Source organism: Chaetodon trifascialis, chromosome 3, assembly GCF_039877785.1.
Source record: "Chaetodon trifascialis isolate fChaTrf1 chromosome 3, fChaTrf1.hap1, whole genome shotgun sequence".
Lineage (NCBI taxonomy): Eukaryota > Metazoa > Chordata > Actinopteri > Chaetodontiformes > Chaetodontidae > Chaetodon > Chaetodon trifascialis.
In genome coordinates, this window is record NC_092058.1 from 21,915,545 (window position 1) to 21,927,664 (window position 12,120).

At 41.2% G+C, this 12,120-nt stretch overlaps 1 protein-coding gene across 2 annotated transcripts; it reads right to left on the reverse strand.

Annotated features, from left to right (window-relative positions):
• Positions 1 to 1,011: 1,011 nt before the first annotated feature.
• On the reverse strand, positions 1,012 to 11,854 carry bin2b (bridging integrator 2b). 2 transcript variants are annotated; one of them, XM_070958958.1, is made up of 12 exons: positions 11,377 to 11,854; positions 9,228 to 9,308; positions 7,983 to 8,037; positions 7,421 to 7,515; positions 6,438 to 6,533; positions 6,161 to 6,268; positions 5,972 to 6,057; positions 5,460 to 5,535; positions 5,195 to 5,277; positions 4,315 to 5,020; positions 2,767 to 2,859; positions 1,012 to 1,578 (listed from the first exon to the last, which is right to left on the reverse strand). In XM_070958958.1, exons 1-12 carry the CDS (start codon positions 11,467 to 11,469, stop codon positions 1,468 to 1,470), a joined length of 1,683 nt encoding a protein of 560 aa, XP_070815059.1. In that variant the 5' UTR covers positions 11,470 to 11,854; the 3' UTR covers positions 1,012 to 1,467. The 2 variants fall into 2 exon arrangements, with proteins under 2 accessions (XP_070815059.1, XP_070815058.1); XM_070958957.1 differs by having other exon boundaries at positions 1,012 to 1,581; positions 11,377 to 11,853.
• Positions 11,855 to 12,120: the final 266 nt, after the last annotated feature.

Consider the following 12,120-nt stretch of genomic DNA (forward strand, 5'->3'; position numbering starts at 1 on the left):
CATCAGCATATAGCACAAAGCACCAATGCCTACACGGGTCATCAGAGAGCTGCTAGCATGGCTGTAGACTCTTTACAAAAAGGTGATTAGTCTCACAGCAGTGATCTACAACTTAATAATCAGTGCATGAAACTTGGCCAAGCTGCCTTGAAATGACAACTACCTGCAATGGCAAATATCTATGCAGAAATCATCAATTTTTTATTTGCAGTATAGGAATGCTCTGCCACCTTGCCTTGCTCGAACACCCTGAATGCTGTTTGAAAAGAGTGTTCCCTCAAAAGCCCAGTGGTGCAAAGCACCACAGGAATGGCGGCCCACTCTTCTTGGTCTTGTTTTCAGACTAAATGTTTGATTCTTCCTTGTGTCAGTCCTTTTGATACGTGGGAAATTGAGGTTGGTGGAGTGGGGGCATGTTGACTGTCCCCGCCATTTGGCTTGATTGTAACCACACCAAACCCTGGCCTAAAACCCAACTGGCAAATCACAGCAAGCTGTCTGAAGACCCATGAAAAAGCCATGATGCAGGGCTGCCATGCAGCTGCAGTTTCCTGTATCCTGTCCTTTAACTCCCCCTTTTGGTGCGAGCTCATTAACAAACTGGTTATGTCTGTGTATAATCTGCTGATATGCAGAAACTCCAAAACCCTTCAGTTTCTCATTTCCACACAGCAGAACTGCTAAACAAGGGGAAGTGAGCACCAGCTCAGTAGGCTCTTATACAAGACAGACCTTTCTTTCATAAACTCACATTCAATCAGTCAGCGTGTCTCAGTTTCCAGGTCTCGACAATATTTTCACATTCCATTCTGGTGAATCATCGTAGTCCTCTCTCAAGCTCGGGCTGCTTATCTGGACTCATGGAGTACCGATTTCCTTTATTTACAAAATGCAAATCAAATTTACTTATGTTATCCGTTTCTTTTAGCCTGGAAACTCCCAGATCAGCTGCCTAAACGGCGTGATATGGAACCTGTTCATACGAGAACGACAACCATCTCTCTTTTATTTACATCTTTATTAGGAAATTTTACACAAGCTCATATCATCAGTATAAAAAAATTTTTGGTTTCACAGTGTTTCACATAAAGACTTTGAAGATACAAAAAGAGCAAAATACTGTAACATTCCACAATCCAAACATCTCACAAAATGTTCTAAAATGTTCACTTTTGTGCCACAAGTTGCAACATCGGAGCATGCGAATAACCACGTGTTTGTCACGTCATCTGTTTGTACAGCTTCTGCACCCAAAACATATGGGTTCACTCCCTCTGTGCGTGGGTGTGTGTTAATGTGTGTGTGTGTGTGTGTGTGTGTGTGTGTGTGTGTGTGTGTGTGTGTGTGTGTGTGTGTGTGTGTGTGTGTGTGTGTGTGTGTTAACGTGTGTGTGTGTGTGTGTGTGTGTGAGTCACCAACTGCTCGATGGAGGGAGAAAGTATTACGGATTAAGGAGGGACTATTGCCTCACTCTGGCTGAACAGGCTGGATGAATTTTTCCAAGAAGATCCCAGAGTGATTTTCTAGGTCCCGGTGCTGGGTCCAGCTCTCCTCCCTGATCCCCCTCAGCAGGCCTTCCTGCTGCGAGACACACACACATGTAACGCATGTAAGATCTCAAGAAAACAAATCCACCCTGTGATCAGATACTCTGTGTGTGAGTGTTAGAATTGACTTTTAATGTGACTTCCTGCTTTGTAGGCAGCGAGAAAAAGAATCTGGGGCTGTATTCACAAACTGTCTTAAGTTAGCATTAGTAAGAATCACAAAGCTGCTGAGAGAACTTGATCAGATTAGATTAGATGAAACATTTTAAAATTAAATGCTAAATTAAATTAAAATTTCAACTTATTTTATTACATTATAAATTTAAATTAAAAATCAAATTAAATTCTTAATAAGACTCAAAAAAATGTGTTATACTGAAATCTTGATTAAGAAGTAAATCTAATTAAAGAATAAACTATGTTAAAATTGCATTAAATTACATCAAACCATTTGTTAAAGATCAAATCTGATTTAATATATGACACTAACTCAAACATGGACTTGTTTTTTTAACTTAACTCTTCACTGATGGGATGATTCTCACTTATTCTCCAGTTAATTCATCAGTGGCCAGAAAATTTGTTTTATTCATTTACTTTGCTGTTTATTTACTGTACACACTTAATGAACTGTCAAACAAATGTGGAACTGAAGAGTGCGTTTTTGGTTTGATGAATAATTCTCACAGACAGCTGAGATATTCCAAGTTCACCAGCACTGCCAAGAGCATTTTTCCAGTGTCAAAAGCAATCAGTCATCTCTGGTGTTGCTGAGCTCATTAGATCCTTATTCATATTCAACCATCATCAAAATCTGCTTTTAAAAATTCATTATCTTTTTTCCCAAACACTGATGAGGCTTTAAGCACTCAGACGCTTTGACTAGATATTCAGCCTTCAAATGTTTTGAGAATATAGCTGCTGGTGTTTAGGAGAGATTGTGAAAACATGCAACTGAGATATTTCTACTGCAGGAAATCTGTTTGGCCAGTTACCTACAGGAAAATAAACAAAACAAAACAAAAAAAAAACATCATTTAGCAAAAAAAAAAAAAAGAAGAAAAAAAAAAAGATGTGATTAAAAATACATCACCAAGAGGATGCACATATGGCTCAAATTGGTCTGAACTACACATTGGGATTTAGAAAAAGAAAAACAAAAATGAGCACACCTTACAGGAAATGTGGATTATTCCAGGCTTTACAAAAACACACTAACCTCTAGAGTGTCAGCGAGCACCAGGATGACGTCTCCCTCGTCAAACTGGAGCAGGCCGTCATCAGAAGCTGCTTGGCTCTCCAATGCCACCCCCTGGTGTACAGCACAGGTCACATTAATGCAAGCTTTATACTGAACATCACTACTTTGACCTCTGACGGCCAGTTCATTTCCCCAATACAACGAAGGTAAACATATTTTGTTTGGTTGTTTGTGGTGCTCACATAGATGAAAGATTACATTTCAGTTTTCAACAGCAGTTCTTCTAAACGTTGTGTGCAACCACAAACAGATTTGTATTCACCTCTTTTGTACTGCAGAGGAGGCAGAAATCTCAGAGGCAGATATTTTAGGAGCTTGACAGATTAAACCACAGCCATGTGCAAAGCTAGATGCCTCTAGAGCTAATTCTGTCATTTGGGTGAACCAATCCTTGAAATGAACTTCACGTTATGACTGTTCTGGGTCAAAAACTCTAGATACCACTGCGTGCAAAAACACTGCATATAACAACAAAAAGGGTTTAAATGTTTCTTTCACTTTATGTTTTTAAAGAAAAAAGCAGATTTTTATATGTGAATGTTAATAATGCATTCATTAGTAGCCAGATCCATATATTGGCTTCACCAATGATAATCTGAGCAAAATTAACTGAACAGATAATATTATCTGATGCGTTTGAGTGCAGATGAGTGCAGTCTGATGTTTGACAACAACTTTTTAAGGAAGTCTGAGTCCATTGATTGGATTTGTACTAGATTGAGGTACTGAATACTTTCCATCTGCAGCCTCTGAGCGGACAGAAGAACTCTTCTTTCAGAACACTGGTTGTGTATGAGAGGTCCTCAAGCTAAATGAATTCATATGATTTACACACTTGTATGCAGCTTTATTTAACTGTTGGTCCAAATGGGCCAATGTAAATGTAATCAGTCTGTTTCAGTGAGGCTTTGCAACTTTTAAAGAAAGCTACTTCATCTTGTCAGAAGGCAATAAAACACACTCTCTGAGTTCAACGTGTTCAGGGGTTTTCCAGCTACAGTCTCACTTGGTTTGGTATGACCAGTAGCTTATGACTTTAGATAAATATTTGTGTCATTGACTCAATCAGTTCACTGACTTCATGACTCCTTTGTACTTATGCTGTTGCTATACTGGGCTTTAGCATTTACCATTATCCTGTAATCGACACTTGTGGTCACTGTTACGTAACTTTACTTTGAAGGAAAACTTAAACATTCTGAGAAATATGTTTGGAGAAAGTCAGTATCAGTCTCATGTTGGCTGAGTACAGAGCTGGAGTTGGAACATGGTAAGTCTCCATGGAAGCTGGGGGACACAAGCAAAGCCGAGCTATAAAGCCATATAAAATAAAACTAATCATTTTTACATTTCTGTGTGTATGGATTAAAGAAATAAGATATGGTATGTTCAGAGTACTCTGTTAAGACAAAACATGTGACTGATTGTTTCTCATCCCACCCTCAGAAAGAGAGCGAACAATTCTATTCACCAAAATGTTAGTCTTTAAATCACAGTTGAGTGTACCTTGTAAAGGAAGCCTGGAGGACTGTCATGACTGGAGTCATCTCCTGAGTCAGCTGTCTCTTGTTTCACTGATGCTTCCTCTATCTCCTCCTGCTCCTCAGCCCTTAAGAGGGGGTGTCTATCTTTGCAGCGGAAGGAGACGCGAGGGGCGGGAACTGGTGCAGGTTTGGGCTTGGCCTCCTCTGATGGTGGATCACTCACATTGTCCTGCTCTGGACTCTGTGGGGCGTCACTATCTGCAGAATCAGACGGATTGGACACTTCCTGGCTTGCAGCCTCTGACTTTGGTACTCCCACCCCGGAGTCATCCGATTGGTTTGTAGCAAGTTCTGCCTCTGCTTCTGCTTCTGCCTCCGCCTCCGCCTCGGCCACTGCCTCCGCCGTCACCTCCTCTGGAGTTTGACTGCCTGTGCTCCTGTCGCCGCTCTCATTGTCGCATACTGACTGCCTCTTCGGGGTGTTGGTGCCGCTGGAGCTGAGATCGGAGTCTGACGAGTTGACATCTTTGGATGAGACACCACTCTCTTTGGGTAGGCTGGTGTCTTCAGAAATGCTTTGAGTGCGGTGGATAGGGGAAGAAGGGATGGTGTCCTTTCCGTTTTCAGTGGAAGAATGGATGGAGACATGGTCAGCCGGGAAAGCTGTGTTACAAGGGATGGGGTTGGAGATAACTATGGACTTTCTCTTCTTTGACTTGCTTGATGTGCTGTTTGAAGAAAAAGTATGTTGTTTCATTTTTGGCCTTGCATACAGCATCGTAATATTTATATTGCATCATACTGAACATAATTGGCAGATAGACAGCATTAGGTATGTGTGTTATTTACTTACTAAACAAGACATTCATGTTGCAACACGAACTCCTGATGAAGAGCCTTACCTGTTCAGACCCTTGATGATGAAAGCCTTTCCCGAGTGTTGAGTCTCCAGTTTCTTCATCACGTTGTACAGCTCACGGTTCAGCTTCAAGATGAAGTCACACATAAGCACATAAACTGACTTGCAACACAAATACAAGAACCTCTATACTGCATTATTCAAAGATGAAGTTGTAGGAGTTTTTCTTTTATTTTTTCCACATATTTAAACACTTTACATTAGTGGTATGAGAGCGAGGAAATAAAATGACCTGTGCCATATCTTACCACGCTCATTTCCTTATAGAAGACATCTCTCAGGTTGGATATGTTTTGGAACACCGTCACATAGCAACCTATCCGGCTACAGAGACAAAGACAGCTCTCAGTTTGTTTCTTTCACTTCATCCATATGACCTTACAAGTCAAGTTTAACATTAACATTAAGGAATGCATATGTGTGGGATTTCAGAGTTATTCCCACTCAAAATCTGAACCCTTACCTGAAAGGTTTAGAAAAGCTGGAACTTGTACACATTTCTGAAAATGTACATGTTTTGTAATACAACAACTTAAGTTTCTCTGCATACACTTCTCCCATACTGTGTGTTCCAAATAGCCCAAGTATGTCTTGTCAGTCTTGAACACCCAACAGTACACCTGTATGTCAGCCTCTAACCTGTTTATTCATGCACAGATATTGACCCTTTACTTATCTTGTCATGATCCGAGACTCCGCTATGAGATTCCTCTATTATTTAAAACCACGTTCATTTGAAGCTGTGACCGGTCAAACGTACCTCTGATAGAGAACGGGCAACTCCTCCCTCAGCTCCTTATTTATTTCTTCAAAGACATTCTGGGCTTTGTTGAATTCTTCGTCTGCCTGTTAATGACGATTTGAAAATAGATTAAAAAAAAAAAAAAAAATTACAACTGAAACCGCTCCTATCATTTCTGTGCTATGTGTACTGTGAAACTAATGCTACCTTCGCTATTTTGGCTTCATCCTTTTTCTTGGCACTTTGTAGAGCCTCCAGGTGGTGTCGTGCTGAATCGTAGTCCACCAGTTTGCGGCCGCGTTTGGCTACTCGTTCCTGAAACACAGAACAAGCAAACATGGTGTCCATCAGAAAGACAATGCATGATCTCTTCGTGAGTCATCAGAATCAGACTGGTGGTATCTAAGAGGACTGAAAGCCAGTTTAGCCTAGCATTGCATGCAGTTTAATAGGAACTGATTCAAGTTAAAAAGCATCACGTTACCTTGACCTCAGGGAACTGGCTTGTATAGTTCTCCATGGTGCGGACAACCTGGTCACTTAGTTTCTCTTCATAGTCGTTCCACAGCAAGTCCTCACTCTAAGAGACACAGTTGGTACCATATCAATGCAACGCAACCACAGCATTAGTGGTATTGAAGAGTAAGGAGCAAATCAGTATCTACACAGACCCAAGGGAGATTTGCAGGTACGTTTACATGCTGCTTAATGTGCTGCAGCTGAACAGCTGGACTGCAGCAAAGCAAGGGCCAGCACTATAAACGCAAAACTCTCTAACTGACTGACCATTGGTCGATCGAGTGTTGGGGTTTCTTCATTGCCTGTCGTATATAAATTTAGCTGAGACCAGACTATTGGCTCCCAAATCTGCTTTTTCAGAGGGCTGTGCCTGTGATCACAGACTCCTTTGTAGCAACGTAAATCCTGCTGCTGTGAGAAACAGAGATGATGACCATGTACTGTAACAGTCCAGCAGAGAGCAGAGTCAGAGAGAAAGTTCTCTGGAATCAGTACTAGTATCTAGTAAGCTAGTATTCTCGCAGAGATAAAAGACAGTAAATAATGGACTCAGATATATGATGCTAAATGAACGCTTATGTTGCAGCTGGATCTGTAAATACGTATCTGACTGCTAACATTACTTTATAAGGCCATTATTTGTCAGACATGTGTGACGTTCAGCTTGTTCTGAAGTTCAAGTGGCCAATAAATAAATAAATAAAAATCAGATTGGTGCTCCTTTGACTTGTACTATAAGTACATGGTGAAATGTGGCGAAATGTGGACCACTCTATACTGGATGCATATATTTTCATGGTGTCTGAGATAAAGCTTCTACAAACCTGCTTGATGAAACTGAATTTCCTGAAAATAAGTCCGCCCTGCTGAACTCAAACCGATCTTATCAAATGAGTAGCCCTCAGATTACTGTTCGAGCAGACGTTCACAAACACACGATGAACATACCCCTGTAATGACAGAGAGGTCCTCCGCTCCGTTCCAGTCTGATTCGTAGATGTCTCGCAAAGTCTGGGACAGCCGCTTGGACGTCTCATGCACGGCTGTGCAAAGGAACAGGAAATTGTGGGAGGACAATAAAAAAAAAAAACTAATCTTAAAATATACCATGACTCCTTAAGGATCAACTTATCATCTAACATCAGCAGCACAGCACATTGTGGTGGTATTGTTTCTAGGGTTTGCGGCGCTGTTGCTACACCCACAACGAGAAGGTCAGAACAACACTGGTTTCCTGACTGGAGCTCACGATGCAGGAGCAATAGCTGACAGCACTAGAAAAACAACAGTTTCTTGCACATGAGTCACATATTCAATGCTGAGTCTGCTTTTTTCACTGCAGGATTTTTATTTGTTCTCGTACAACATAGCAACACAGACAGAATTGCAAAAGTCGACACAGGATCCAAGAATAGAGGAAAGTCACTTCCCTATTATTCAACTCTCCTGAGCAATGAGTGGCATTCTGTGAACGCTGTGTTGTGGATCTGTATATGCTTTCAGAACCTACCTTTCACTGCCGTATGGTAGGCTTTGACATCTTTAAACAGCCTGTTTCCATCGATCTGGGTGCAAAGCAAGCAAAATACGAAGGAAAAAAAGTTACACCAGTTACACCCAGTAACAGTATCTCTATGTCAGATCTGAGCCATTTATGCTTCGTCATTTCCTTAACAACCTAAAGAGATGAAATCAGTGTGCTTCTGTTTGCAGTCTAACTCTTTCTGCTCCAACTTGCTTCATATGACCCGCAATACCAGCTCCAATCCCAGCATTGTGGTGATAGTAGTGGTGAAGTGAAAGCAGCATGTCTTGTCAGCTCATAGACTTCCTTCCTGTTGCTCCCTGTCAGTTTCCCTCCAATATGTACTGTAGTTGTTGCATTCAACACTGACTAAGGTTTGAGCAACTTAAAAGTTAACAAATGTAGCTTTTGTTTAACAGCTGAAGTTGTGGCCTTACGTGTTACAGAATAATGATGAATGCTAAAACATAGTGTAAGAGAAGCACAAGAAGAAAATAGGCGTGCTGATTCAGTCATTTCCATTGTAAAGCAATATTTATTGAAAGTTTGCTAACATAAGCCCACAAGCTAATGGTCATACCAGACCAAGTGAGGCTGCGGCAACAAAACCCCTGAGTGTATGACACTGGACAAGGGTGCATTTTAGTGCTTTTCAACACATTCAAAATTTCAACATTTCATTTGTAAAAGGAAGATTGTTTTATTTCCTCTTTCAAATGTTACATAATATCACTATATATGCTTTCAAAAACTGGCCCAAGCAATGAGTTCATGGTAATATGGATAAGATAGCTTTATATCCATTGCATATCTTTTAGTTTCCCCGCAACCCCGAAAGGGATAGGCGGTATAGAAAATGGATGGATGGATCTTTTAGTATCAAGGGTAATGTTTGTGTTTAGGTATCTAGAAAAGACAGATAAAGCAGTAATCATGCAGAATGGATGAGAAAATGATAAAGAGCTCCATCTTGTTTCAAGTATTTCCTGTTTTCAAGGCCAAGCTGATTGTGTGAACTTGTGGGCTGGCATCTCAAAAGCAAAAACAAAACACTATTCTTTTTCCTCGACTGTGCAGTGCTCCATTTAACTGGAGATTTCTGCTAAGGGGAAAGAACTGAGCTGTTTAACTCTAAATAAGGATTGAAGCAAAAACTTTAAAGGACCTTTCTATGACACTGACAGTAAATAGCAAGGACTATCACGTTAAAAAGGTTCCATGTTGGTGTACCTGTTGTTTGTTGAGGCTTTGGAAACATAGCTCAAACTGTTCATCCTTGGTCTCCATGGTTTTGCCCAGTTTTTGAAGAACCTGAGAGAGGACAATAAAGCAAATTTCAACATTAGACAGACCAAAGTTTCAAGCATTATTGATAACTCAAGCTTAACTAGTTAATATATAACTCAACTGATTTTACTCATCAAATTCTACTTATAGGTGTTGGGGAGTACTACTGCATATGTGGGAAAAATTGTATAAAGCCGTATACACCTCCAGAGGCGGCTGTGTGAAGTTTGACAAACATCCTCAAGTGATGTCACTTGAGTCAGCATCTGAAGACTACTTTTGTAAATGTCATAAAACCTGGAGGTGAGGAGTTATCAGACCTCTGGAACCCACTCGTCATGACTACATTAGCTGCAACTAGCAGAACACACCTGAACTGAACCTGACTGAACTGTCAGCAGCTGAGTTGCATTGTGGGTAATGTGGGTGCCAGGTTTTTGACGAGGAAGTAGAATGCATCGAATAAAAAAGTTGATATCTCTGGTTCTGCTGCATCTATTTTGATCCCATATCTGAAACTGCACATTGTCAGTTCGAGAGTGTTACAGAGGTCTAATATGGGTTCATATCAGATTAGTGCAGACATGTCGGTACTGATGTAAATGTCAGCCAAAAACAAGAAACTGCAATACAGAGCACTGACAAGTTGAGTTTTCCAACAGTAAGACATCCTTCTCATGACATTGTATTGTGATAAATTATTGTCATCAGATTTTTTTAAACTCTCAAAAATGTCAAAATCTGTATCAGCCACAAGAATCCAATATCGGTCTGGCTAACCAACTTTGACATTTGCAATCCATAAAGGATCCCATACATTCATTTTTTAAGAATTGTGATGACAATATGTACTGAACAACTCATTCTCTCAAAAAAACGAACTTCTCTGTGCTCTCTAAATCACCTCAAACACATCTTGGGCATCCCTGCACTGCAGTGCCTTGTTTCTTATTGGTCAACATACAGTTTATGTACTGCAGACACTGAATCTACAATAAGATAATGTCAGGACACATTAGTACCACATTCTGCTACGCCTCCTCTAAACAAGACACACATGGCCAACTATTACAGTGTCCTTCACAGTCCACTGCTTGCAGCTGTTTGAAAGCCTTAATCCCACACTGAATGACCTTCAACTATGAATCTGCAACAAAGGCTGTCATTATCATGTCTGTCCTGCCATTTTCCATGATAAAAAAAGCCCTGAATCCCCAAAATAGGCTTTGTCTTGCATCAGACTATATGCAAACTTCTGTAGCTGCTGTTTTGAAGTGGAGCAGCGAAATCAACCACCAACTAAGTGAGAAAGCCTCAGCAAGCAAGAGGAAGTGCACAGTCAGGAAGTGGCAGCTTTTGTGTCCGCACACAGCTGTAGAGCGCTGAACAACACCACGATGCTCAGAGTGGGAAAGTCCACGTTTCTGTTTTATTAATGCCTCACACTCAAATCACTCAGAAGTAGATACACATAGCACACAAAGCCTGAGTATGTGGTTTATAGTCTGCGTAGAGAGCATTTCCTTTCCTCTTACAGTCAGTATCACTGATTCTTTGTTATGATGAGGTCCAGCAAATAGGCTTGACCTGATTTTATCCTCTCACCTGGGAGTATTTCATCATGAGTTACAATTTGGTACTCGGATAGATAACGGAACTAGAGACTGGAAAAGTACCAGGACTGCAGCTGCAGAGCAACACATTTCATAAGCAATAAAGATATTCTTCAATTCTCTCATTTGTCATTTTCTACTAAAGCCACAGCGGCTGCATTCGCCCTCTGAGGGAGCTACTTGTCCCTGTTTAGGAGCCTTCTTGGAAATCTTATACTAAGCTACGTCCCCTTCAGATATGCTTCAGGTCTGCTGCTAAAGAAAACCTGATTAGAGTCATTCTGAAGAAAAGTCTGTTTCACATTACAGCTGGGCTCCTACTGAGATTATATCCCCGCAGGATATGAGGCTGGATGACAAAACAATCTTAAATAAATTTGTCTCGTGGTTTACCAAACTGATGACAGTGCCTCTAGTGTACGGTTTTGAAGTTTAATACACCCAAATGTCACTTTACAAAGTTGATTCCCCTGCCTCACCTTCTCCTGAGCTCGATTCAAAGACTTCTGGACCCGTTTGGCGAGGAATCCAGCTCCAGCCTGGAGGTTAGGGCCCATCTTATTCTCTGCCATCGTCAAATGTCTCTCGGTTTGTCCTCACCAGTCCGCCTCCTGTCTGCTCCTTCCTCAGAAAGTGCTTCACTGCGGCTCAGCTGAGGCTTCAGCTCAAGGCGATGGAGGTGGAGCAACAGTGCAAGTGTCAAGACACAGGCAGGGACCGATAAATACACACCCCCACACACAAACAGGCGCTGTTAAACACAGCTGAGAACGAGGTCCGTCACACCCCCACCACCACCACCACCACCATCATCATCTGCTCTTGTTCAAACTCGTTAAAGGAATGACTGAGGAGTGTCTCTGTGTGTCTTCATCTGTTGAATAATCATCGTGAACTGTGTTGAAATCGCCCCCAGCTGCTCTCCGCGAAAGGTGGAAGTCATCCAACTCACCTGGAAATTATGCGTGCAGATTACGTTTCTCTGATGACACCTACCTGATTCAGCAGTGTGACGTAATCAGGGGGAGCCGCGCGTTAGCGGCAGTGGCTGCCTTGACATGCTGCCTTTAAATGTTCCTCAAAAACACAGTTGTTGTTTTTTTTTTTATCATTAATCAGAAATAAATATTTATACATGGCTTTATATGGCAACCACGGGTTTTCAACTCAACTGTAGTTTGTTGTAAAATATCTGTATGACGTTTTGACATACATGCCTTCTC

Coding starts and splice junctions, on each gene's coding strand:
- bin2b (XM_070958957.1), bottom strand. CDS start 11,469: ATGGCAGAGAATAAGATGGGCCCTAACCTCCAGGCTGGAGCTGGATTC. Junction 6,269..6,437: donor GCCAGTTCCCTGAGGTCAAG/GTAACGTGATGC, acceptor TCTGTGTTTCAG/GAACGAGTAGCCAAACGCGG. Junction 2,860..4,314: donor CTCCAGGCTTCCTTTACAAG/GTACACTCAACT, acceptor GCTGTACACCAG/GGGGTGGCATTGGAGAGCCA.